General features: G+C 42.5%; 1 protein-coding gene and 1 pseudogene across 1 annotated transcript; one reads left to right on the top strand and one right to left on the bottom strand.

Moving 5' to 3' along the window:
- The window catches only part of LOC147106753 (natural cytotoxicity triggering receptor 3 ligand 1-like), a 744,151-nt pseudogene that overhangs the window by 487,430 nt on the left and 228,733 nt on the right, over nucleotides 1-27,988 (top strand).
- Nucleotides 985-27,988, bottom strand: LOC147106755 (nucleobindin-2-like). The gene is made up of 9 exons (XM_086007841.1): nucleotides 27,827-27,988; nucleotides 27,427-27,612; nucleotides 23,415-23,505; nucleotides 22,311-22,369; nucleotides 18,972-19,064; nucleotides 16,628-16,717; nucleotides 15,891-16,061; nucleotides 5,951-6,035; nucleotides 985-4,479 (listed from the first exon to the last, which is right to left on the bottom strand). The coding sequence occupies exons 1-9, from the start codon at nucleotides 27,971-27,973 to the stop codon at nucleotides 4,367-4,369; spliced, it is 1,035 nt and encodes a 344-aa protein (XP_085863967.1). The 5' UTR covers nucleotides 27,974-27,988; the 3' UTR covers nucleotides 985-4,366.

The following is a 27,988-nucleotide window of genomic DNA, read 5'->3' as shown; positions in this document are numbered from 1 at the left end:
CCATAGCCTTTTCTGTGGTTAGTGCATTTAGCAGCTGCTTAATATCACATGGATGGAACCCTATTGGCTGGACACTGGCATCTGTGATGGCGAAAACCTCAAGTGAAAGTAAAGTAGGACCACCCATGAGCACATTTGGCTGAAGACTTTTACAAACACTTGTCATTTAAACACAGTGGCTTCCACAATGGTTGAGGATGGAGACTTTCATGGAGTTGCCTCCTCCTGTTAGTTGTTTTTTTTTCCATTCGTTCCTGGGATGTGGACATCGCTGGCAAGGCCAGCATTTATTGCCCATCCCTAATTACCCTCGAGAAGGTGGTGGTGAGCCACCTTCTTGAACTGCTGCAGTCCGTGTGGTGAAGGTACTCCTATAGTGCTGTTAGGGAGGGAGTTCCCAGATTATGACCCAGCTACTATGAAGGAACGGCAATATATTTTAAGTCAGGATGGTGTGTGACTTGGAGGGGAACTTGAAGGTGGTGGTGTTCCCATGCGCCTGCTGACCTTGTCCTTCTAGGTGGAATAGGTCACGGGTTTGGGAGGTGCTGCTGAAGAAGCCTTGGCGAGTTGCTACAGTGCATCTTGTGGATGGTACACACTGCAACCACAGTACGGCGGTGGTGGAGGGAGTGCCAATGAAGCGGGCTGCTTTGTCCTGGATGGTGTCGAGCTTCTTGAGTGTTGTTGGAACTGCACTCATCCAGGCAAGTGGAGAGTATTCCATCACACTCCTTACTTGTGCCTTTAGATGGTGGAAAAGTTCATCACCAACTGGATGTAGTTGGGCTATAGAGCTTTGCTCCGATGTGTGGGGCTGCTTAGTTCTGTAGATGCTGGTGTTTGTTTACCATGCTGATAGCCCGGTGTAGTAGCCAAAACCCAAAAATGTTTTCAATAAAAAGGTACTGATGGTGAGAGGCATTTACTGAAGAAGGAATATCTCGAGTATAGGCTCGCATAAACAAAACAGAAGCACATCAGTAATTTAAATATTCTGCTTTATGTTCAAACGTAATTCTTTTATAAACCAATTCTTACAAGGAAATTAACAGAGAACTGAAACCTTTTCATCTACAAATATTGCAGCACAAAAAAAAGTACAATATTCAATCAAATAAAAAATAAAACTGCAGCACATTTCAAAATATGTTCTCAGAACTGATTCCTTCAGGGGTAAGGCAATGAACTTAAGTTTGAATGTTAACGCTTAACAGATTTCAAATTGCAGTGGAATACCTGTACACAGCAGTGGCAGAGTTCTCTTTGGACAGGCTGTACTGGGTGAATGAGCAGACAATGAAACATTGCACTTAATAAATCAAAAAATGTTGAATAGCGTACACATTCAAACTGAAGGACATTTCTACCCCAGTCACAAACAGCATTTTTAAAATTTAAGTGAATTTTATGCTCATCAAGATGAAGGGTGTGGTTATAGGGTATTTAACACTTTTTACTAGTTTTAATACTCAGTGTCAAAGTTAAGCATTCCCAGGTCAGGTGCAATATAGTTAGATGCAGAATAGAGCTCCCCTTACATGCCCAAACAATATATCTTCACCCAAAGACACCCAAGAGCACCCTTGGCTGTATCTGTTAGACAATTTGTATTCCTCACATCAGCCAGTGATTAAGAGTACCAATTAGTGTCACAGTTTAGTGCTATGGGTCCACACCTACTAGAAACTGAGCCAAGATTGCCAAATTCATTTTACATATGACCCTTACTGACCAGCACATCTTTAGTTTGGGCTGGATTTAAGCCCAGGCCTAAAGGTCAAAGGCTGCAATGCAATCCAGTGCATCACTCAGTACCCCCCCCCCTCCCATGAATAGAAAACTTCAATTCCTGGAATCACTTAATAAAAGTCTTGTGTTCTGAACTCTGAATTCAACCTTCCCTTGTGTTAAATTTTTGGTTTCCTCTGCTCGCAAAAGGACTCTCTCACTGATGGCTGATTCGCACCAAAGATGCCCCTAGTCTTTAAATGTTTCAGGTCAACAGTTCGAACCCAGCTCGGCCACCAATGACAGCAAAATCATTTTGGCAACAAATTGTAAGAATTCATAATTTTGAAATATATAAAAAATGTTTTATTTTCTTGGGCACCATGCAGCATTTGTTGTTGAAAGGGACGATGAGCTTCCAGGCCTCTGCCAGTGCCATTCGGAACCTGGCCTTTATGCGGAGGTAAGCCTCACTCTGGTTTCCCCCTGTGGTAGAGTATCTGGACTCCATTTGACACTTCCTCAAAATGGCACAGCTACATCCAGCATTTTGAGGGAGAGATCACAAGTGCAAATCCACACCCACCAGACTATGGTACAGTGCACTGGTGATTCACTACCTCAAGCAGAACAATGAGGTTCATTAAGGCACCCATTATCTGCCAGAATGTAAAAGCTGTGAGAAGCAGCTTTTAATTTAAATAAAGCTGGAAATGTTAAAATAAAACCAGTCTAGAATCCTTCAAATCTTTAGTGTTATCCAACCAATACTATACATATGGTAAAATGCAACATTCAAACTATTGCATACTTAATATCTGTATACTTTAAGTCAGGCAACTTGTATTTCCACAATGGCAGAAAAGTATTTAGGAGACCAAGCTATGCCAGTAAAGGTGGAATTGGCATTGACTCCCACACAAATAGCATATGCCTTGTCTGAATACAGATGCACCAGTACTACCATATACAGGGCGTCATTGTTGGGATTTTCTCTCCAAAAATCAGCCAAGGATCATTTTCTGTAACTTTCTAATGCTGCACATTATAAAATAGAATCAGAGAACGATTGGATGATTCTTAATTCACAGTACTCTCTGAATAAGCTTAAGAAATGATTATATTTTAATGTTGCACTTGCAAACTTGGCTTTTAAAGATGACTATACATTTAGCTTTGAGAACACTTGTACATAAGTGATTCAGTCATGTACATTTATAACTTACTGTTAGCCAGTGAATACTGGTGTTCTTTAACAAATCTGAAATGCCCAGAAATTAAACCTGCTTCAAGTTCATGAATAAAGGCAGTCCAACATTAAAACAAAACACCCATATTCAACACTGAGCATATCTTCTAATTCAATGCTTTTTGACTAAAGATATTATTTTAAAATATTTAAAAAAATTAAGCTTATTTTGTGGGGTAAAAGAATATGTGCTGGCAGCTGCTTAATCAGTAACTGCTATTTGGCAATTCATATCAGTCCATTAGAATTTTTGGATTGCTAGTGGATTATCAACTGATTTGGACATCATTCATGGTGATGGTATGAATTTATGTCCAACCTGGGAAAGCCCATGGAAAAAGGCAGTCTCAGAGTATTTTCATTAAGAGGATTGTCTGCAGAACTCATCAGACTGGCAGGGTACTTGTGGCATGGATGGATCTCAGTAAGAGTACAGGCTAAAAGGAAATGTTGAAATATTCAGGTAACTGCACACAATTTCAAGCAGCACTCCCAATAATCTCCCAAAACCCATCATCAACAATAATGTTAAAACAATTTTTAAAAAGATATGGGAAAGTATATGTACTTGCGTACAAGCCAACCCCCTCACTATTTTCCAGCCAAAATATCAATGACCCACATACAAAGCACCCCATCATCCATTGTAGGCCCTAAAATGCAGCAAGTTTTATATTAATGCATCCAACCGTTATGTGCATCAGCTTTGCCCTGCGCAGACATAGCAGAGGAGACCGATAACCTGAGAGAAGAAGAACTGTAGCTGGAGAAACTAGCACTGGACAGTCAAGAAAGTGGGACTGGACTAGCAGGGTGATCATACTCCAGAATCTCTAACACAATGATTCACATACAAGATGAACACCTCTCCTACTTTCAGCCCCAAAATATTAACCTAAATTTCTGGTCTTGTACTCAGTAACAAGAGGCACAGTGTATTAGAATCCCTTAAACCATCTCAACTTTAATTAACACACTAAACATTCTCTCCCATAGCCCCCAAAAAAGAACTACACATACAATAGAATGAAAATACTTTTCCAGCTGCTCACAATCCAATTGGAGTGAAGTTCTATTACAGTTTCAATTCGCAAGTAAATCTCAGATCACAGTTCAGGGGGGTTTAAGTGAAATTCTGCTCAAGACTCTGCTCAAACACTGTCTTAAGTAAATCGCCTTTGTTGGAAAAATAAATATCTGCACATGAGAGTTTCAGTAACCTTCTTGAACAAATGTTTGCAAACACAGTGGTCTCCACATATTGTGCAGCATTAACAGGATTAAACAGCAACAAAAATTATTGGATTGGAGCAATGATCATTTGGACCCAAAAAGACAGACACTCAGGAACCCGTGTGTCAGCCCAAATCCTGGAGGCACAAGTGGTTACTGATTAGGGTGATCCTGTCCAGGTGCAGCTGGTTGATTTAAGTCTTGTGGTTGGTCATGGCCTGGAGGCAGAGCTTGGGTATTTTCTGGAGGAGCTGCTTGTTCTGGATCTATGAAAACAAACATGTACCACAACATTTCAGGAAGAAAAGTAGCACTTAGAGGAAACACAGCAAAATATGCAACATAAGGGCCTTCAAAATTGCTGTCAGTGTGGCATTTGCACTGATGGCTCCTGAAGCTTAGATCTCATGGAGCCAATTGCAAGCTGAATATATTGGGCGGTACCGCAAAACAGGTGATCGTACACCAGCAGATCATTTACACTCTGTCCAATTTTCTTTCCCACTGAATGGAATACACAAACTCTCTAGTTTGGAACACAGATACAGGAGGAGGCCATTCAGCCCCTCAAGCCTGTTCCTTCATTCAATGAGATCACGGTTGATTTGTACCTCAACTTTATTTACCCACCTTTTATCCACATTCCTAGATACCTTCACTAATAAAAATCTGTCTATGTCAGTCTTGAAAATTGAAATTGACCCAGCATCCACAACCTTTTAGGGGGAAGAGAATTCCAGATTTTCACTACCCTGTGTGTGAAGAAGTACTTCTTGATTTCACTTGTAGCTCTAATTTTAAGATTGTGCCCCTTGTTCTGGATTCCCCCAACAGAAGAAACAGCTTCTCTGTATCTACCCTATCGAATCCTTTTATCATATTAAATACCTCAATTAGATCACCCTTTAATGAAGCAAAGTTTATGCCACCTATCCTCAATTTAAATCTTTAAGCCCTGGTATCATTCTGGTGAATCTGCACGGTACCCACTCCAAGGCCAATACAGTAAACTCTTGTTTGAACGGCACTTAATCATCCGGAATTCTTTAATAACTGGCAAAATAGATAACTGGTAATCTTGCCGAATTCATCCATTTTTCCGAGTCAGAATTTCCCGCGGTGGCCGAGTTAATCAGTGGTTTTTATTTTGTGTGTGTTAAAAATTGCCTACCTCTGTTATCCGGGATTTTTCATCAACCGGCACCATCCCGGTCCCGTAGGTGCCGGATACGAAAGAGTTTACTGTATATCCTTCCTGAGGTGCAGTACCCAAGACTGAACGCAGTTCTCCAGATGGGGTCTCAACAATGCTCTGTGCAACTGAAGCATCACTACCTCCCTTAGTGTTTCAGCTTCCTTGAAATAAAGGCCCACATTCCATTAGCCTTTTTGATTACTTTTTGTGTCTGTGCACTAGCTTTTAGTGATGTGTGTACCTGGACACCCAAATCCCTTTGCTCCTCCACAGTTCCCAATCTCTTGCCAATAAGATTCTGTTTTAAAACAAAACTGATTTAGTGAAAGTGGAACTTGCCATCACTTTCCCTCCAGCCTCACGCCAAAATAATTTGATTTTGGTGATGTAAATAAAAGATAAAGAAAAATCCTGCATCATATGGTAGATTTGAATAACCACTTGATTTAAGGAGAATTATGAAATTGAAAGCAGAGAGAGCTGGATGGACTTCTCACATGTGCTATTGGTCACACTGATCTGCATCAGCAACAACTACAAACCTTGGTGGAATTGGAGTTCTCCATTAGGTCCTTCTGCAGGATGAGCTTGCTGCACCTGTTTCTTCTGTTCCAGATGCTGTACAGCCTATTGGATTTGATATTAAAAAATGTCAAACTCTTAAAAATAAAAGTAAAACTTTGCAATCCTTTTGCTCACTGAGCTAACTGGAAGTCACAGGGAGCACAAGGTCCCTCCCACCCCAATTGTTAATTTGGGATCAACTGATTGGGTTTATCAAGGTGAGGAATGCAAGTACTGGGCATGGAAATAGGTTCCACTTTTGATACCCAACATCAAGCACTCCCAGATCAAGGTGGAGACTGAATAAAGCCCAATACTTGGCTCAAATCATGGGGCAGAATTTGCGGTCAGTATGACGGTATACTTTCAGAGTACCCCATCATACTGCCTTTGTTCGGGATTAAGTTCCAAACTTGCGATCTATCAAGTTCCAACTTGACAGATCATCCGCTCCGACTGTATTATCCTCATTGCTGGCACAGAGTTGGGCTGATTGCCCACCAACTGTGCACGAAAATTTTACGGCTGCTGCAAACAGGCACAGGAGCCTGTTTGCACAGTGTAAGGGGACAATCATCATGAAAATAGATTTTCATCCGAGTTGTCTACTGCATTATTTTACAACAGAAAATCCTTGTTCTCGGTCCCATGAGTTACAGTGAAAGGTTACAGAAATTGGTCTTGCAATAAATTGTTTGGAATAGTGTTTGTCTAGTAATAACTTTTAACAAACATTCAATTTTGTTTGTGTTCATTATTGAAATGCTAGATTTGCATCCTTCAAGTGGCTGAAAATTGGTCCAGTTCTATTCATGTCATTCATTAATCACCACTCCATTCGAGCCATCAGAGTCTCGTGTTTGCGGACATTTCATTACTCGCCAGGTTCCTGCTCGTCATCTGCTAAATCAACAGCCCCCCTGCCGTGGTCTGAGAAAGACTGCCAGTGTTGAAAGAGCTGACCTTTCATGGTACAAAATGCATAAAAACTTTTATTAACTGCATGACATTAGCCGCCAACGCCAATATTCTCCCTAGAAAATACCACAGTATTTAGTGGGGGTGAATGAGACCTTGTTTTATGATTACACACTGTGCACCCCTGGGCCACTATGCTGCAGACAACTCTGCAGCATCTGACAACTTCGCGAAGGAGGATTCCCAGCAGGTATGTGCACATTCCATTCAGAGAACAGTGGCATACTCCGTAGCTACGCCACCAACCGCAAGTTCAGGGCCAATGTGTTTTAACATAGGCTAAGTATAGTTTCCTCTACTTTTTCTATGTTAATTATTCAATTTCCTACACCAGACATTCTTACATACTCTGAATCTTGTGCTATAGACCCACACCGGAAGTTGGGACTGGAAAGAGAGGAATCGCCAATCCATAAGCGTGGGATGGATTACCATCCAATTACTGGCAGTGCACTATGTTACAGCTTGCCATAAACAGAGGGACAACCACTAAAGATAAGAGTATATATAAATTATATGAAAGTATATTTATACACTCAGGGATATATCTGTTTATACACTGTATGGATAGATCTGTATTTTTGTGAACAAACATGAATGTTTTCCGATGCTTTGGCAACATGAAATGTAACTTGTCATGCCAATAAAGCGATTTGAATTGACTTGAAAGGACAGTATGCTATCCCATGGTGTCACACCAACCAATCCCCCAGTGGTTCTCCCTTCACACTTTTATTTTTGAAGAGAAAGTCTCACCAGTGATAACAAACTGGTTTTCAGCTTGAAAAGTCATCAACTGCCAACAGAATCTCTCAAACTCACCGCAACTACTAGGAGCAACCTGATTTTGCAAGGCAAATTGTAGGGGATATCCAATCCTAGCACAAGTCCAGTAAGAAACACCACATAGAATCACAGGAGGTCATCATTTGGCCCAGAGTCTACGCTGCCTCTTTTAAAGAGCAATCCATTTAGTCCCACTCCCCTGCTCTTTCCACATCCCTGCAATTTTTTTCTCCAAGTATTTATCCAATTCCCTTTTGAAAGCTACTATTGAATCTGCTTCCACCGCCCTTTCAGGCAATGCATTCCAGATTATAACAACTCACTGCACAAGAAATAGTCATGTTGCCTCTCGTTCTTTTGCCAACTATCTTATAACTGTGTCCTCTGATCATCGACCCTTCTGTCACTGGAAACAGTTTCACCTTATTTACTCTATTAAAACCCTTCATGATTTTGAACATCTCTATCAAATCTGCCCCTAACCTTCTCTGCTCTAAGGAGAACAATCCCAGCTTCTCTAGTCTCGCCACATAACTGAAGTCCCGCATCCCTGGTACCATTCTAGCAAATCTCCTCTGCACCCTCTCCAAGGCCTTGATATCCTTCCTAAAGTGTGGTTCCCAGAATTGGCCACAATATTCCAGCTGGGGCTTAACCAGTGTCTCCCCAATTGAGATCAGTTTGTTGTTTCTTGAACCTATTTGCTTACAGACAATTTATTCCAGAAGTCTATTATCCTTTGTGTGAAACAGGCCTGCCTCAGGAACATGGATATTTCACTCAAAAATGTTCACTGCATAATCAGTGGATTTTTTTCACTAGAATACCTTCTATAATACACTACTGCTCCAAAATTAAATGAAAATATGAAATTCAAGCAAAAAAATCTCAGATTATTATATGGTCTTGTGGGATAGTTTAGTGGTAAAACAGCCTCCTCATTCCTAAATTTGGAGGGTTAGCAGCAAAGAGACTGTACAGTCCAACTGGATCATCGTCATGGTCAGGATGCAGATGGAGATGCAGAAGTCTGCTATCATAACATACCAACCTAGAAAATTCAAAACCAGCTTCAGAAAAAAGGTGATATGCACCCCTCCATAAAAAAAAGCTGGAAAAAACCCTGAATATAGACCTATGACTAATGCTATTATATTAAACATGACTGAATAAGTTAAATTTGTTTTTTTACTATACAGGATTTCACAATTTTTACCAATGAAATGGAGATAATTTTCCATAAATTTGTTTTAAACCAAATTTTGTGAAACCAAAATGCAATGGCCTTAACAATGACATGATAAGCCAAATAATTAAAATGAGAATGCATGGAATATGAACTGGTCATAATTTAAGCTGCAGACATATTTAAATGTTCTATTAGCTGGATTATTATTGCAAAATAAAACCCTAAAAAAGACACAAAAGTGCATTTTTGCATTGGCAGATTTAGAAAATATTGAAGGGGAAAGTAAGCACTGAAGGTGCAAAATTTTGACTAGAGATATTATTTTGGATTGTGTTCCAGCTATTTTAGTGTCCTCCGTCATTGTTCCTTTGAAGCCAAAAACAATGGCAAGTCGAGTGAATCTGTGAAAAGGAGCACCATATTCCTTTCAGAAATGCTCAGAATAGACACTCCAAGGTTGTGCCTTACGATGCCATCCAACACATCATTGGTGTAAAGACTAAATAGGACAAGTGACAAAAGACAACCACTTTTGAGAGAGACACAGGTTCAGCAAGTTTTCTATTTTTTTAAAATTCATTCCTGGGACGTGGGCGTCGCTGGCAAGGCCAGCATTTATTGCGCATCCCTAATTCTCCTCGAGGTGGTGGTGAGCTGCCTTCTTGAACCGCTGCAGGCCGTGTGGTGAAGGTACGCCCATAGTGCTGTTAGGGAGGGAGTTCCAGGAGTTTGACCTAGTGTCGATGAAGAAACGGGGATATATTTCCAAGTCAGGATGGTGAGCGACTTGGAGGTGATGGTGTTCCCATGCACCTGCTACCCTTGTCCTTCTAGGTAGTACAGGTTGTGGGTTTAGGAGGTGATGTAGTGCATCTTGTAGATGGTACACACTGCAGCCACGGTGCACAGGGGTGGTGGAGGGAGTAAATGTTTAAGGTGGTGGATGGGGTGCCAATCAAGTGAGCTGCTTTGTCCTGGATGGTGTCGAACTTCTTGAGCTGCACTCATCCAGGCAAGTGGCGAGTATTGCATCACACTCCTCACTTGTGCCTTGTAGATGGTGGAAAGGTTTTGGGGAGTCGGGGTGAGACACATGCTGCAGAATACCCAGTCTCTGACCTGCTCTTGTAGCCACAGTATTTATTTGGCTGGTCCAGTTAAGTTTCTGGTCAATGGTGATCCCCCAAGATGTTGATGGTAATGGTGGGGGAATTCGGTGATGGTAATGCCATTGAATGTCAAGTGGCCGTGGTTAGATTCTCGCTTGTTGGAAATGGTCATTGCCTGGCACTTGTGTGGGGCAAATGTTACTTGCCACTTATCAGCCCAAGCCTGAATGTCGTCCAGGTCTTGCTGCATGCGGGCATGGACTGCTTATTGATCTGAGAAGTTGCGAATGGAACTGAACACTGTGCAATCATAGTCAGAGTTATACAGCACAGAAAGAGGCCCTTCGGCCTATCGTGTCTGCGCCAGCCATCAAGCTCCGTCTATTCTAATCCCATTTTCCAGCACTTGGTCCGTAGCCTTGTATGCCATGGTGTTTCAAGTGCTCATCTAAATGTTTCTTGAATGTTGAGGGTTCCTGCCTCTACCACCCTTTCAGGCAGTGAGTTCCAGATTCCAACCACCCTCTGGGTGAAAAAGTTTTTCCTCAAATCCCCTCTAAACCTCCTGCCCCTTACCTTGAAACTATGCCCCCTGGTTATTGACCCCTCTACTAAGGGGAAAAGTTCCTTTCTATCTACTCTATCTATGCCCCTCATAATTTTGTACACCTCAATCAGGTCCCCCCCCACCGCCTTCTCTGCTCTAAGGAAAACAACCCCAGCCTGTCCAGTCTTTCTTCATAGCTGAAGCGCTCCAGCCTAGGTAACATCCTGGTTAATCTTCTCTGCACCCTCTCCAATCACATCCCTCCTATAGTGTGGTGACCAGAACTACACAGTATTCCAGCTGTGGCCTAACTAGCATTTCGTACAGCTTCATCATAACCTCCCTGCTCTTATATTCTATGCCTCTATGGATAATGAAGGCAAGTATCCCATATGCCTTTTTAACCACCTTATCTACCTGCCCTGCTGCCTTCAGGGATCTATGTACATGCACACCAAGGTCCCTCTGATCCTCTGTCCTTCCTAGGATCCTACCATTCATTGTGTAATCCCTTGCCTTGTTAGTCCTCCCAAAATGCATCACCTCACACTTTTCAGGGTTAAATTCCATTTGCCACTGTTCTGCCCATCTAACCATCCCGTCTGTATCGTCCTGTAGCCGGAGGCTTCCCTCCTCGCTATTTACCACTCCACCAATTTTCGTGTCATCTGCGAACTTACTGATCATACCTCCTACATTCATATCTAAATCATTAATGTACACTACAAACAGCAAAGGACCCAGCACTGATCCCTGCGGTACACCACTGGACACAGGCTTCCAGTCACAAAAACAACCTTCGACCATCACCCTCTGCCTCCTGCCATTAAGCCAATTTTGGATCCAATGTGCCAAATTGCTCTGGATCCCAAGGGCTCTTACCTTCTTGACCAGTCTCCCATGTGGGACTTTGTCAAAAGCCTTACTGACATCCATGTAGACTACATCAACTGCACTACCCTCATCCACACACCTAGTCACCCCCTTGAAAAATTCAATCAAATTGGTCAGACATGATCTCCCTCTGACAGCCATGCTGACTATTCCGGATTAATCCCTGCCTCTCCAAGCAGAGACTAATTCTGTCCCTCAAAATGTTTTCCAATAATTTTCCTACCACTGATGTTATACTCACTGGCCTGTAATTCCCTGGTTTATCCCTACTAGCCTTCTTGAACAATGGTACTATGTTAGCTGTCCTCCAGTCCTCTGGCACCTCCCCTGTGGCCAGGGAGGTTCTGAAAATTTCTGTCAGAGCCCCTGCAATCTCCTCCCTTGCCTCACACAGCAGCCTGGGATACATCCAGTCAGGGCCTGGTGATTTATCCACTTTTAAGCCCGCTATAACCACTAGTACCGCCTCCCTCTCAATACTAATTTGTTCAAGTATATCACAATCTCCCTGCCTGATTTCTATGCCTACATCGTCCTTCTCCATAATGAACACAGATGCAAAATATTCATTTAAAACCTCATCTACATCTTCCGGCTCTACACACAGATTGCCACTGTGGTCCCTAATGGGCCCTACTCTTTCCCTAAATATACTTATAAAACACCTTGGGATTTTCCTTTATTTTGCCTGCCAGTGTTTTTTTATGCCCCCTCTTTGCTCTCATTTTAAGTACCCCCCTGCACTTTCTATACTCCTCTAGGGCTTCCACTGTTATTAGTCCTTTGTATCTGCCAAAAGCCTCCCTTTTTTTCCCTAATCCATTCTTGTATATCCCTTGACATCCAGGGTTCCCTGGGTTTGTTGGTCCCACCCTTGACCTTTACGGGAACATGTTGGCATTGTACTCTCTCTATTTCCTTTCTGAAGACTCCCACTGCTCTGATGTGGATTTTCCTACAAGTAGCTGATCCCAGTCCACTGCCTCATCATATTAAAATTGGCCTTCCCCCAATTTAGAGCCTTTATTTCTGGTCCATCTTTGTCCTTTTCCACAACTACCTTAAATCTCACCGAAACATGGTCACTGTCACAAAAATGCTCTCCTACTGACACTTCTACCACTTGTCCGGCTACATTCCCTAGAATTAGGTCCAGCACTGCCCCCCTCTCTTGTAGGACTTTCTACACGCTGGCTCAAAAAGCTCTCCTGGATGCACTTTAATCATCAGCGAACATCCCCACTTCTGACCTTATGATGGAGGGAAGGTCATTGGTGAAGCAGCTGAAGATGGTTGGGCCTAGGACACCACCCTGAGGAACTCCTGCAGCGATGTCCCGGGGTTGCGATGATTGACCACCAACAACCATAACCATTTTCCTTTGTGCTAGGACTCCAGCCACTGGAGAGTTTTCCCCTGATTCCCATTGACTTAAATTGTACTAGGGCTCCTTGATACCACACTCAGTCAAATGCTGCCTTGATGTCAAGGGCAGTCACCATCACCTCACCTCTGGAATTCAGCTCTTTTGTCCATGTTTCGACCAAGGCTGTAATGAGGTCTGGAGCCGAGTGGTCCTGGTGGAACCCAAACTGAATATCGGTGAACACGTTATTGGTGAGAAAGTGCCACTTGCTAGCACTGTCAATGACACCTTCCATCACTTTGCTGATGATCGAGAATAGACTGATGGGGCTGTAATTATACAGATTGGATTTGTCCTGCTTTGTGTGGACAGGACATACCTGGGCAGTTTTCCACATTGTTGGGTAGTTGTACTGGAATGACTTGGCTAGAGGCGCAGCTAGTTCTGGAGCTGAAGTCTTCAGCACGACAGCTGGGATATTGTTGGGACCCATAGCCTTTGCTATATCCAGTGCGTTCAGCCATTTCTTGATATCACATGGAGTGAATTGAATGGACTGAAGACTGGCTTCTGTGATCTTACACAGATCGTGAAGTTGGAATGCACATCAGATACAAATCCAAAATTTGGTCATGTACTCCCACAGCATCTCCACGAGGGTTGCATGAGCGCAACATCAAAATCATTACAGAACTCAATGTAAGCAATGCAAATGGGTTCCCCCCCCGCCGAGTCTTATTATTACTCTAAGATCTCGCGTAAAGCCACAGGCTGCTCCATATAATCTTCATAAGAGCAAAGTACAGCCAGTTTCTTTGATTACTCTGCAGACCTCCAAAACATCTACTATGTATGCCATGACAACCTGAAGAGCCATCTTAAGAGCCACTGCGGTCACTGAGATTTCAAAGAGCCCCCTTATTGTGGATGGTAAGCACAACTGTACATTGTGAAATACAAAGAGTAAACTTGTCTGAAACAAAATCCTATTCACCAGCCTGAGGAGGCAGCTCCATTTGTATGCCTGGCATAGACTTGATGGGCTGAATGACCTGTTTCTGTGCTGTGACATTGCAGGTTTCTATATTCTCCAAGACTATTGCCAGGACTCCCCTCATCTTGAGCAGCAATCACATGCTAATATATGCGTCGCCACATTTTGCATCACTCTCTCCAGTACATTTTACATCAACTTCTGCTGCATCTCTCCTTGTGAAATCCCTCCACGGCCTTGCCCCTCCCTATCTCTAATTTCCTCCAGCCTACGACCCTCTGAAATATCTGCACTCCTCCAATTCTGGCCTCTTGAGCATCCCACCGTTGGCGGTCGTACTCTCAGCTGCCAGGGACCTAAGCTCTGGAATTCCCTCCCTAAACCTTGCCGTCTCTCTACCTTTAAGACTCTGCTTAAAGCCTACCTCTGACCAAGCTTTTGGTCCTCTGCCCCAATATTTCCTTATGTGGCTTGATGTCAAATTTTGTTTGATAATGCTCCTGTGAAGCATCTTGGGATGTTTTACTACATTAAAAGGCACTATATAGATACAAGTTGTTGTTGTGATCTATTTAAACTGTTCTGTCTGTACAAATCACAAAAAGGAAGTGACCCCGGTCCCTCATGAGGAGCCGCTTCAATTTTTACTGCAATATAAAAATGTTCTAAAGTTACTAAATAGGATTACCTATGGATCTCTCATAAATCTTCAAGTTTGTCAGCATTTTTCACAAGAAGCCTCAACCGGTTAGTGCCACATTTACCTGTAAGCATTTTCTATTTCTTGTTATAAGTTCAGAAGACAATCAGTGCCCTCTGTTGGCCAAAGATAATGCCTGATTCACAAGGTTAGGCCTTGTGCCAGAGACAACCTCAGAGCTGCTCCCACTCCGTCGCCATAACTTCACCAGCAAGAGTGGTTAGTATATGGAACTCGCTACTAGGAGGAGTAGTTGAGGCGAATAGCATAGATGCATTTAAGGGGAAACCAGATAAACACATGAGGAAGAGAGTAATAGAAGGTTACGTTGATCAGGTTAGATGGAGACGGGTAGGAGGCTCGTGTGGAGCATAAACACCGGCATGGACCGGTTGGGCCGAATGGCCCGTTTCTGTGCTGTATGTTATATGTTATTCTATGAAAATAAGTTACAGCAGCAGAATGGAAGCCGTTCAGGAGAAAATTCCTGCCCCAAGATTTCAAGATGTTAGTAAGAATTGAAAAGTAAAAGTGCCTAGCTGTAAGATCACTATGACTGGGTGAATCTTAATCCAACTTCATAAGGATTTAGAAATTTCTAGGAACAGGAAAAGGCATTTGGCTCAACAAGCCCACCTCTTGGTTGAGCAGGGGAATTATCTCCGGTGTCCTGGCCAATATTTATCCTCAACTGAAATCACTAAACAGATTATCTGGTCATTATCACATTGCTGTTTGTGGGAGTTTGCAGTGCACAAATAGGCTGCCACGTTTCCTACATTACAACAGTGACTCCATTTTGAAAATACTTAATTGGCTGTAAAGCACTTTGGGACATCTTGAGCTCATGAAAGGCAGTCGATAAATGGAAGTCTTTCTTTTCATTTGAACTTGCCAGTGATTTTGAGGAAAATATTTGGTTATTTTTGTTTCCATCTAAGCACTTCCTACTTCTTTTGATACCAAAGAAACAACCACACCACCTGTTGCCACCCAACCCCCCCCCCCCACAAAAAGTAAAAAGTATGGAAAATATATTTAACAAATACAAAACAGCCTCTGCTCCGTTATGAATAGCTTTGCGCACGTAACTTGTCTTTACATTCATTTCAGGTGGGCAATCCCATCCTAAATGGAATGGAAATCATACTATGCCATATTTACATCAATTTTAATCCATTTGTTGTGTGGGCAATTTAAGATGGCTTGGGGATCTGGCAAAAGGGATTCCCATTCAATTTGACAGCCAAGTTTTAGACCTGACGGGACTGATCCCATCAACTGGGAATTTCCCTTTCTGAATAGATGTCAAGTGGGGCATCGTAATAGGTAAAAACAGAGCGAGTGGCTGGTACCTGTTGGAACTCAAATTTCTGGGCCTGGAGCTGGTCTTGTTGAAGCTGCAGCTCTTCACGCTGTTTCAACAGATCATCCGATTTCATCCTCAGTTCATGCTCCTGCTCAGACAGTCGCCTCTCAAACTCCTGCAGTTCATCTTCTGAATAAAGCTCCTGGTCATCTAAAGTCTGCAGAACAAGACACAATAAAACCACAGGGAAGTCAAATTAGCAAGCACCTCCAACCTATGAGTAGTTACTGGTTATGGGAGGGGAAATGTTAAGCTATTACTAATTATTATTTTGAATTATATTTTCTGAAATCAAACCAGGGCACAATTGTTGGCATGTTTAAAATAAATGAGGTAAAATAGGTTCAGGGGAGGCAGCAAATACAAAGCCCATTTCTGTCTGGGCTCATCTCTAACAAACAAGATGAGGTTTAAAAAGCCAGGTGATCAAGCAGTAGCACTTCCACCCTGCTCTATTCTCCAACAGTTTACCCCTTCCCCAACCCTACCTCCAGCAAACAGCATGACAGGAAAATTAAAACTGGACTATAACTCAAATGTAATAGAATAGACAGACAGAAAATTGAAATATCATCTGCAGAGATACCACACTTGCATTCAAACAATGAAAGTGCTGTACTGCCCCCTCCCCACAAGTGGTCACATCAAAGATATTGGTAGGTGGACTGAACTACAGACTTTACACAGGAGATTGTTTGCCACTTGTGACACATGATTCTTCACCTCCCAATTTTCTGCATCCACAAACTCCTTCTTTTCTGAAGCCTTTAGAAATTCATCAGCAGATATCAACCGGTCCTTGTTGGTATCAATCTGAAAAGGACATGAAATTACATTTTGTGCAAGATGTATAGTTTAGCATGTGTTAATTAAAAGTACAATTTGCATTTATATAGCGCCTTCAACATAAAAATACCCACCAAAGTGTACAGAAGAAGGAACAGCTGCTGAGCCATGCGGGGAGAGTTAGGAAAGGTGAACAAAGGCTTGTACAAGATGATGAGTTTTGAGAAGGCTTTTAAAGACTGGAAAAGAAGTAGCAAGGCAAAGTTCCAGTAAGTGGGGCCAAGGCAGCTAAAGGCTCTGCCACCAATGGTGGGAGGGAAGGCATAAACAGAAAGAAAGAATAGGATAATAAAAGGTTGCAGGAGGAGACACAAGGCTTTAAAAGGTTTCCCCAGATAGACCGAGGTAAGGCCATGAAGTATTTGAGGTTGAGGACCAGGTGTTTAAATTCAGTGCAATGAGAGCACAGTGTAGATCAGCAAGGATAGGGTAATGGTTGAGCAGATCCAAATCAGGTAAAGATATGCGTAACTGAGTTTTGAACAAGTTGAAGTTATTAAAAAAACGTGAAGTCCAGCAACAAGAGCACTGAAGAAATCAAGTCTAAAGGCGACAAAAGCATGGATAAAGATTTAAGTAGTGGGGATGAGGTAGGGGTTGAGGCAGGTGATATTCAAGAGGCGGAAGTAAGGATTTTGGTGATAAGACTTAGAGTTTAGAACTTAACCCTGGGTCAAATAACTTTTGCCAAAGTTAAGACAAGGGAGTGGAGTCTACAATGGGGGCTTAAAACAATGGCTTCTGTCTTCCCGACATGCAGATGGAGGAAAGTTTAACTAACGCATGAGCACAGAGATGGTCACAGGATCAAGGGAAGTGGCAGGTAGGTAGATCTGGGTGTTGTCAGTATGCCTACGCCAACTGCGAATCATGTCATCAAAGTGCAGCAGGTAGATGAGGAACGCAGCAGGTACATGAGGAAGAGGAGGAGGCGGCGGCAATGCTAGCAACCAAGGTTAGGGCCTTGGTGCACCCCAGAGGTGGGAGAGAAGCCATTGTTGGAGATGCAATGGTTCTGTTGGGGCAGGTAGTAGTGGAACCATGCAAGAGCAACCCTATAGATTAGGACAAGAGGAGAAGCAATGGAAAAGGATGGCGTAATCAACTGTGTTGAATGCTCTGGAGAGATAAAAAGAGGACAAGGAGGGAAAACATATCACAGCCACAGTCACAGAGAATATAATTTGTGACTTTGGCCAGAATGGTCTTGGTGCTGCGAGTAAAGTGTAAGCCAGACTAAAGTGCGTTTTGGGAAAGATGGGCAGAGCCAGGATGGCATGTCTAAGACATTCAAGAGGAATGGGAATTCAAGGTGGGGCAGTGATTGGAGAGGACTGATGAGCCAATGGTGAATTTTTAGAACAGTGAGGTAATGATGGAGACTTTGAAAGGGAGATGGATAGTGTAGAATGAAAAAGAGTGATCAACAATGTCCACAGGCAAGTGGTCCACAATTGGGTGGGAAAAGAATCGAGAGAGCAAGAAGTGAGTCTGACAAATGAGCTTGGAGGGGGCAGGGGAGATCGAAAAGAAACTACAGATGGACGGGGGATCAGGGTAGTCAGGAGCAGAGTGGGGGTGAAAGATGAGGGGAAGATGGGGGAGGTGGCAGCCAAGGCAACTATACAGATGTTCTCAATCCTAGAAAAAAAGAAATCCATTATCTCTTCATAGTTAGAGATGGATGGAGTGAGGGAAAGGGGTTTGAGAAGGCAGTGCAACATGGAGAAAATACATGGGTTGTCCTTCCCCACTTGGATAATATAGAAGTAAAAGGAGGATTTAACTGAGGAGACTGAGTTTCAGGAGAACTTGATAAATCAGATTTGGTGAAGAATGGCGAGGCCGGGCATTCTCCAATTGTGTTCAAGTTTGCATCGCTTGGACTTAGAGAGCAAAGGTCTGGACTCTTATTATAGATAAATGGCTAGATGAATTTATAAACACAAAACACCGCAAAAGGTGGAACAATTACATCTATTGCAGTACCATCTTCAATATGGAATTTGATAATTAAAACAAATTACTTACACAACTCCTATTTGGACAAGGGACAACATAAATAAATGAGTTTAATTTATCCATTTTAGACAAATTTTGCACTTAAAAGGCAATTCATTCCACACTAAGAAATTACAAAGTGTATTTCCACTTGTTTATTTCTTTAAATTAAGAATGGAGCACACAGCATTCTTTTTCTGGTCATCGTACAGTGCCGTACCTCTTTCATAACATGTTCCCTCATCCTCAACCGTTCTTCCTCCATCTCCATCATATCATCTTCTGCATTGTTAGGGTCATAAATCTTCTCCAGCTGCAGTTTAAAAAAAGAGGAAGCAGCTTAAAATCAGACTTCTCATTCTGCACCTCATCTCTCAGCGGAAATCAGCGAAGTCAATATCCAAGCATCTTTAGGGGAAGCTGATGGGGAAAACAATTTTTTGTAGCATAGCGCTTTGTCATTAACAATTCTGAAAACTAAAGAACCTTCCAAATCTCAGTGTTCTGAACTTTTCTTTTGTACACTCTTGCACTCTCTGAAGTGAAGTGTTTAAAAGTGGAGAGATAGAGAAACATGCAAAACCTTAGGGGACAGTGGTGTGGCGAGTTAGAAAATGTACTATTGTTAACACACACATCACATTAAATTCCTCTTTCTACTACTTGCGCACAGTTGTTAGTCAGGTTAAATAGTGCAGCTAGGAATTTAATGCAAACATGTTAACCTGTGCACTGAAAATAGCACAAGGGGAATGAGAATAAATCTACTTCTGGCATTCTTTCAGAGTGCAGGCTACTTATGAATAGTTTTCATCTTAAGCAAAGTTGTCTCAAGCAATCTCTCACGATTTCTTAGAATTGAAGGAAAAATTATTTTATGCAGTATGGATTTTCAAGTGATAATGCTGTTGCTGATTGGGCCTATTACAGAATCAATAGGAAGGAGACTTGCATTTTGCACCAAATTCAACTGCAGGTCTCAGAGTACAAGAGAATTTAGGTGGCGGGCAGTATCAGAGACATGGTAGTCCTACTGCTAGTGGCCTCCACCCATGTACATCCCATCATTGTAAAAATACCATTCAGCATCAGTCACTCTGCTTATGCATTCAGTGCAAGTAGAATTGCTTCATGAATTATTTAGTTCATTGCAAATTGGGACATTTACAGGATAAATAACACGCACTATGGCCACGATTTTCTGCTTCGAGGCGGCTTGGGAGCAGGTCAGCTGCCTTCCGGGTTCCAGTCCCGCCCCCAACTACATTCGGCCCACAGATGTAATTTTACTTCAATTGGCCTCATTAAGCCTGCCCTGAGGACTTGCTGGCCAATTAAGAGGAAGCTGGTGTCAGATGATGTCATTTGATGATGCGTCACCTGCCGGTTTTCTTAAAGGGACCATGCACAATTTTTCTTGACAGTTGATTTTTCAGTGTTTGACAGCATTGAGGTGCTGCAAACACTGTGCAAAGGTGAGCTCTTGCACCCAGGCTCTCCAGTGACTCCCTCCTTAGGCTAGAACAGATGGCAGCTGCAGGTGAGGTTACAGAAGCGATCCGTCACTGGTGAGAGTGGTTCTCCCAATGAGGTGGGACTACACATACAATTCAAAACTTGTTACCTACAGAAAAGTCTAAATGCATTAAAAATGAATTTCCCAACATTTTCTTACCTCTGAAACTCACCAGTGCACCATTCGATCCTTCACACCACTTCTACAGCTGTCATCAATGCATAAACATTACAGCAGACTCAACACGCCACACTTACCTGGCGTCTGGATGCCCACAGTAGAAGTGTCAAAATTGGAAAAAGCCTGTTAACAAGCAGTTAAGTGGCTATAATCCTCTTCCCGCCACTAGGTGTTGGGTTCATGCGCAAATCGGGGACCCTACACTTGGGAAGATTGATTGGAGGCTGTCAATCTTTGCGATTTTGCCGGTTGTCCTGCCTCCAAACCCACCCCCTTAGCGCCAGCAAAATTCCAGCCTAAGTCTTTAGCATTGCCACTCAATTTAAACTAGGGTTCCCAACCCTCCTGCTTTCGACGAGAATATACTGGAATGGGTGACTGATCTCCAGATTGCTGCTGCTGGCAACTCAGGAGAAACGGTTCTTGTATCCGTGGTTTGTGCATGCACAGTTCCCTGGCTGTTGTGGCTTGCAACCAAACCGGATTGTCTGGACCCTGCTGGCCCTCAGCTATTTGGAGTGCACCGCTTCATTGCCAGTTGTGAGGATGACGCCATCAGGGCCAATGAAAATCGCCTGGAAATTCTGTGAGTCCAGAGGGAGAGGGAGCAACATAAACTGGGGAGGGAGAGACAGAGCACAACACAAACTGGGGGGGGGGGGGGGGGGGGGAAAGAGAGAGAGAGAGAGAGAGAGAGAGAGGAGAGAAGAGAAGAGGAGAGAAGAGAGAAGAGAGAGAAGAGAGAGAAGAGAGAGGAGAGAGAGGAGAGAGAGGAGAGAGAGGAGAGAGAGGAGAGGAGAGAGAGGAGAGAGAGGAGAGAGAGAGAGAGAGAGAGAGAGAGAAGAGAGAGAAGAGAGAGAGAGAGAGAGAGAATGTCGGTGTATGATGTGCACTGTTGTATAATGTGTTTGATTACAGAAGTCAAGCAGCTTTGGTGCTGTTCCACGAGGACTGAGCCTCACTGAAACTAGGCTTCAGCCATCAGGTGTGAGTGTGTGAATTGAATTAGTTTTGGTTTTATTTACTGTTTTTATAACTTGCTGTGTATTGTAAAAAGTCATAAAATTGTACAAAAACTTTAGTTAGAAGTTACTTATAGCGATGATGTTTTTGTTGAATCAGTGGTATTTACTTGACACTTCTCGTTGCGGTCAATACCGTAGAAACATTACAGAAGATAAACATCACTTATCTTTCTCTTTTGTGTTCTTACTTTGATTTCTAAATTATGTCATTCATCTCACTATAAAATAAAGTTTTTTTTTTTTTAAATTCAGGGCTTGGTGATAGTAAGATGCTCAACTAAGGCAAATGCAAAAATATTTGCAAACAGTGGGCAAATGTCACATGAGTGTGTGAGTGAGAGAGTGAGAGAGTGAGAGAGTGAGAGAGTGTGAGAGTGTGAGAGTGTGAGAGAGAGAAAAGGAGAGTGTGTTAAAAGGAGAGAGATGGAGTCAAGGAGAGCGATCATTCCTGCAAATCAGACTTGTATTCACTTTGCTCCTCCTATCATTAGAAGATGGGAACTAAAAAAAGTTAAAATCACAGGCATCCTCAAGTTTGTCCACCCTAATAATGAGGAGGAAGAACCCAAGGAAGGCATGTGATGTTAAAATCACTTATAGAAAGAGTGAGAAGTCAGTGAACTGATGACGGGAATGTTTTTTCTCATACTACAGTATAAACAGGGTTTCACCAGCAGCAGAGGTGGCTCCAACACCCAAATCCCCATTCCAGCTGTGAATTTGATCATGGATTAGGTATAGGACTTACAAACAAACTGGTGAATCCTAATTTAACATGTTTTAGTGTAAAAATATTGTACCAATGTTCTCCAAAAATGAACAGAATATTGGTTAATACCTCTTTTGTAAATAATGCTTCCATCTCCTGCTCATCCAAGAATCCATCACCATTGGTATCTAAGAAGGAAAAAATTCTTGCAGTTAATTCTTCAACAAGTACACTCCATAACTACAAACAAAAATCTGTGAAGCTATTGTTCCCATCCTCTCTCCAAAACTCTTCTAGCAATCTAATTAGTACTTAGGGGTTGAAATCAATCAGTCCAATATTATTAATACATCAACATAGTTCTCTGCCCATCATTTTAAAGAAAATGTCCACAGTCTTAAATAACACAATAGTAGCCTTCAAAAGGGAATTGGATAAATACGAGAGAAAAAAATTGCAGGGATACGAGGAAAGAGCGGGCAAGTGGGACAAACGGGATTGCTCTTCGAAAGAGCTGGCACAGACTCGATGGGTCGAATGGCCTCCAACTGTGCTGTACTGTTTTATGAATCATAAAACCTTTTACCATTGCAAAATTGTAGCTCACAATTGTTACAAATTGACTTTTTTTTTTTAAAAAGACACATAAAAAGGGAGTGGTAGTGCACTGCCTAATGCAATACTGAGCCAGGAAGTTCCAAGATTTGATTTCTGGTCTGTTACCTGATCTCTGTCAGGAAAGCAGCTGTGTTGCTACAACTGGCCTAAGGTTGGGATGGGGGGGCAGGGGGAGAAATCAGATTTTTCATTCCAGTGTGTTACAGATGAGGAGAGAAAAATCAAGCTCAGCTTTGATGCTAATCACAGCCAAATATTTTGCTGCCAATCATTCTTTGGTCTCGTACATGAAGAATTGCCATTTGAACAAGGCGCCCATGTTACTAGCACACCCTGAAGTCATACTTCACCAGAGATGGGGAGACAGGGAGAAAGAACAATGACCACCTGGGCATGGTAGAAAAAAGGAAGCCAGCATTTGATTGATCATTTAGTTATATTACCAACCCAAGTGGTGATAATTTCTCCACACCATTCTCATTAAACTGCGCTGGAGCACAGAAGATTCCAAACCGAGGGAAAAATGTGTTTTACATCAGGAACACAATTGCTTGGTGCTCAAGTGTTATTTGGCCCAGATACCTTAGGCTGAGAAATGATTAGTCACAGTCTTACCATGCAGCTTGAAGAAGGTCTTGGCATCAAAATCTTCAGGATCGAGGCCATCGGTTTCCTCCCAGACTTCTTTCAACTGATCTTTGCTTCCCTGAGAAAAATAAAGGCACACAGCAGGTAAAACTCGTTCAGTGTTAAAGCTGTAGCACCCCACAGAGGGTGAAATTACAGACTCTTTTCCAAATGATTACCAAATCTGTGGACATGCAAGGTATATTTGCAGATGGAAATAGCAAGGTTTAGTAAACAGTCACACTGTTTCAAAGCAGAGGACAGACTGTAAATCACTGACATGTGGGAACCAGAGAGATCTGAGGTCTAGCAGTGAAATGACTGACCTCACCGTGTTAAGATCACATGCTGTTTAAAATACCAGAAACTGAACGAGCTAAAAGTGCGGTTGTTTGCATGGTCGAAAGTGCAAGATACCACTGAGGTTGAAAAGAATAGGAGAGAAGATAGGGTAAAACAGGAAACTGTGATTAGGTGAAACAAAGATTGGGTATTAAAGTCCATAAATTGCAGGAGAAAGGGAAGATTGAGGGAGAAGTTAAGGAGTTTAGCAATTTTGAGGTCTTGAGAAAGATGAGTTAAAGTAGGAGACAATGCAAGGTGTCTTGATTTTCAAGTTATTTTAAGCACTGGTTAAAACTGGAGGCGTTTTATCAACAATGGGTTAAGCCCCACTGCTGTATCCTGCCCACTTTAACCTTTATTGCTCTGAAAAAGGATTTACTGGATGAACTAGGTGTGCAACTGTAATAAGCAATGTGTAGTAGAAAAACATAAGAAATAGGAGCAGGAGTAGGCCATTTGGCCCTTCGAGCCTGCTCCGCCATTCAATAGGATCATGGCTGATCTTCTACCTCATCCCCACTTTCCTGCACTATCCCTATATCCCTTGATTCCCCCAATATTCAAAAATCTATCGATCTCTGTCTTGAATATACTCAATGACTGAGCCTCCACAGTCCTCTGGGGTACAGAATTCCAAAGATTCACCATCCTCAGTGAAGAAATTTCTCCTCATCTAAGTCCTAAATGGCCGACCCCTTATTCTGAGACTGTGACCCCTGGTTCTAGACTCCCCAGTCTGGGGAAACATCCTCCCTGCATCTACCCTGTCAAGCCCTGTAAGAATTTTGTATGTTTCAATGAGATCACCTCTCATTCTTCTAAACTCTAGAGAATATAGGCCTAGTCTACTCAATCTCTCCTCATAGGACAATCCACACATCCCAGGAACCAGTCTGGTGAACCTTCATTGCACTCCTCTTCTATGGTAAGTATATCCTTCCTTAGGTAAGGAGACCAAAACGGTACACAATACTCCAGGTGCGGTCTCACCAGGGCCCTATATAATTGCAGTAAGACGTCTATACTCTTATACTCAAATCCTCTTGTAATAAAGGTCAACATAGCACAAAAAGCAGAACAAATCCAATCCGGCCAACTACCATCACATCAGACTATTCTCAATCATCAGCAAAATGATAGCACTGTCGATGACACATCAAGTGGCACTTACTCACCAATAATCTGCTCACTGATGCCCAGTTTGGGTTCCACCAAGACCACTCAGCTCCCAACCTCATTACAGCCTTGGTCCAAACATGGACAAAGGAGCTGAATTCCAGAGGTGAGGTGACAGTAACTGCCCTTGACATCAAGGCAGCATTTGACAGTGTGGCATCAAGGAGCTGAAGTCAATGGGAATCAGAGGGAAAACGCTCCACTGGTTGGAGTCATACCTGGCACAAATGAAGATGGTTGTGGTGGTTGGAGCTCAATCATCACAGCCCCAGGACATCACTGCAGGAGTTCCTCAGGGCAGTGTCCTCAGCCCAACCATCTTCAGCTGCTTCATCAATGACCTTCCCTCCAACATAAGGTCAGAAATGTGGATGTTCGCTGATGACTGCAGTGTTCAGTACCATTCACAACTTCCCAGATAATGAAGCAACCCATGCCCACATGCAACAAGACCTGGACGACGTTCAGGCTTGGGCTGATGTGTGGTGTGAATGTTACCTGCCACTTAAGTGTCAGGCAATGACCATCTCCAACAAGCGAGAGTCTAACAACCACCCCTTGACATTCAACAGCATTACCATCACTGAATCCCCCACCATCAACATCCTGGGGGGTCACCATTGACCAGAAACTTAACTGGACCAGCCACATAAATACTGTGTCTCACCTACTGACTCCCCAAAGCCTTTCCACCATCTACAAGGTACAAGTAAGGAGTGTGATGGATGAGTGCTGGTCCAACAACACTCAAGAAGCTTGACACCATCCAGGACAAAGTTGTCCACTTGATTGGCATCCCATCCACCACCTTAAACATTCACTCCCTCCACCACCAGTGTACCGTGGCTGCAGTGTGCACCATCTACAAGATGCACTGCAGCAACTCACCAAGGCTTCTTTGGCAGCAGCTCTCCCACCTAGAAGGACATGGGCAACAGTTGCATGGGAACACCACCACCTCCAAGTCACACACCATCCCAAGTTGGAAGTATATCGCTGTTCCTTCATCGTCACTGGGTCAAAATCCTGGAATTCCCACCCTAACAGCACTGTGGGAGTACCTTCACCACACGGACTGCAGCAGTTCAAGAAGGTGGCTCACCACCTCATCAAGGGCAACTAGGGATGGGCAATAAATGCTGGCCTTGCCAGCGACACCCACATCCCATGAACAAATTTTAAAACATTTGCTTTCCTAATTGCTTGCTGTACCTGCATGTTAACTTTCAGTGATTCGTGTACAAGGACACCCAGGTCCCTCTGAACACCAACATTTCCCAATTTCTCACCATTTAAAAAATATTCTGCTTTTCTATTTTTCCTACCAAAGTGGATAACTTTACATTTCCCACATTATATTCCATTTGCCATGTTCTTGCCCACTCACTTAACCTGTCTATATCCCCTTGAAGCCTCCTCGCATCCTCCTCACAATTTACATTCCCACCCAGCTTTGTATCATCAGCAAACTTGGATATATTACACTTGTGAATAGCTGAGGCCCAAGCACTGATCCTTGCGGTACCCCACTAGTTACAGCCTGCCAACCCAAAAATGACCCATTGATTCCTACTCTCTTGTTTTCTGTCCATTAACCAATCCTCAATCCATGCTAGTATATTACCCTAATCCCATGAGCCCTAATTTTATTTAATAACCTCGTGTGGCACCTTATCGAATGCCTTCTGAAAATCCAAATACACATCCACTGGTTACCTCTTATCTATTCTGCTAGTTACAACCTCAAAAAACTCCAACAGATTTGTCAAACATGATTTCCCTTTCATAAATCCGTGTTGAGACTGCTCAATAATTTTCATAAAATAATTGTTCTGCCAACATTCATCACTTTATAAATTTTATTTCTATTCTGACTATTGTTCAGCAAATGAATGGACTGCTGTGCATCTTTAAGTTCTTTCCCTATTACTGCTTCCAATTCCCTTACAATGTGCACTCTTCTATCCCCAAGAGGACATTTTAGCAACATTGAAACCCATTGCATATCTCCAACTCGAACCCTTCATTTCCCCAAGAAATCAAAACATGTGTAACTCCTTGTCTCTCTCAGTCTTCCCTCCCCCTTACAATCCATAAGTTTTTAAAACGAGTTCCACAATCATTACCTGATTCATCTCAACTTCGCTCCTACTTTGACTTGGGTATCCTGCCCTATGGATAGGGCAAGTGTTTATCTCACCATGCGACATCCTATGAATGTTTACACATTCTGTATGTAGTGCGATTTGCTGCCCAATTACCTCAATTTTGCATAAAAGTCCCAGGGAGGCAATGAAAATACTTGTGTCAGAGAGGATCTAATCAATAACAAATTACATGCCACAACAAGTCACTCGCCTTGGCCCTTCACCTGGTTCTCTCAGTTTAAGAATGTCCAAATTAATTCAAGCTAAATTAGTAAGAACCCCAACAGCAATACAATCTACTTTTCTTTCCAATATAGTGAGGTTTCTCTTACTGGATGATTAATTTTTGGGTGATCCTTGTGCTTCTTTTTCAGCTCATCATATCGAGCCTCCTCCCGTTTCCTCTTTTCTTCATCTAATGTTTTCAAATACTCCCTCCTCTCATGTTCCTTCAGCATCTCATATTGTTTAAATTCATCGTGCCGTTCTTTGTCATAGTTTTCCAGATCACTGGTGGCCTGTGTGCATTAAAAACAAAACAAACCAATCGATTCTCCATGAAACACAATAGCCTCAAAATTCCTGGTGAGGCCTGGGATAAATGTGGAAATGGAAACATTGTGGATTCCAGAGTACAAGCAGAATGGTCCGCAACATAAATATGACATTAATGAATGCTTTGAAGCATCAGATTTACATTTACACATTGCACGACACATAATGACCACTTACAGTTTTAATCAATAATTCCAAATCCTCGGGCTCAAAGCTATGGGGGTTTTGGTGATTGAGGTGCTCGAATTGCTTCAACAAAGCGTGATGGTCTATTCCTGCATCTGAGAGGTTAAAGAGAAGTGAGTTTGCTGCGCAGACCACCATTTAAATTTATAAAAA

This window comes from Somniosus microcephalus, chromosome 15, assembly GCF_052327205.1.
Source record: "Somniosus microcephalus isolate GS21.2 chromosome 15, FLI_Smic_1.0, whole genome shotgun sequence".
In the NCBI taxonomy this organism is placed as follows: Eukaryota; Metazoa; Chordata; class Chondrichthyes; order Squaliformes; family Somniosidae; genus Somniosus; species Somniosus microcephalus.
Note: the sequence above shows the minus strand (reverse complement) of the source record. Positions and strands in the feature narration are given on the sequence as shown.

Excerpts from the sequence above, each read along its gene's own strand:
- LOC147106755 (XM_086007841.1), bottom strand. The coding sequence starts at position 27,973 with ATGGTGGTCTGCGCAGCAAACTCACTTCTCTTTAACCTCTCAGATGCA. Across the intron at positions 23,506-27,426 it reads ACCCAAAAATTAATCATCCA|GGAAGCAAAGATCAGTTGAA; the intron begins GTAAGAGAAACC and ends TATTTTTCTCAG. Across the intron at positions 16,718-18,971 it reads GGGAACATGTTATGAAAGAG|ATTGATACCAACAAGGACCG; the intron begins GTACGGCACTGT and ends TGTCCTTTTCAG.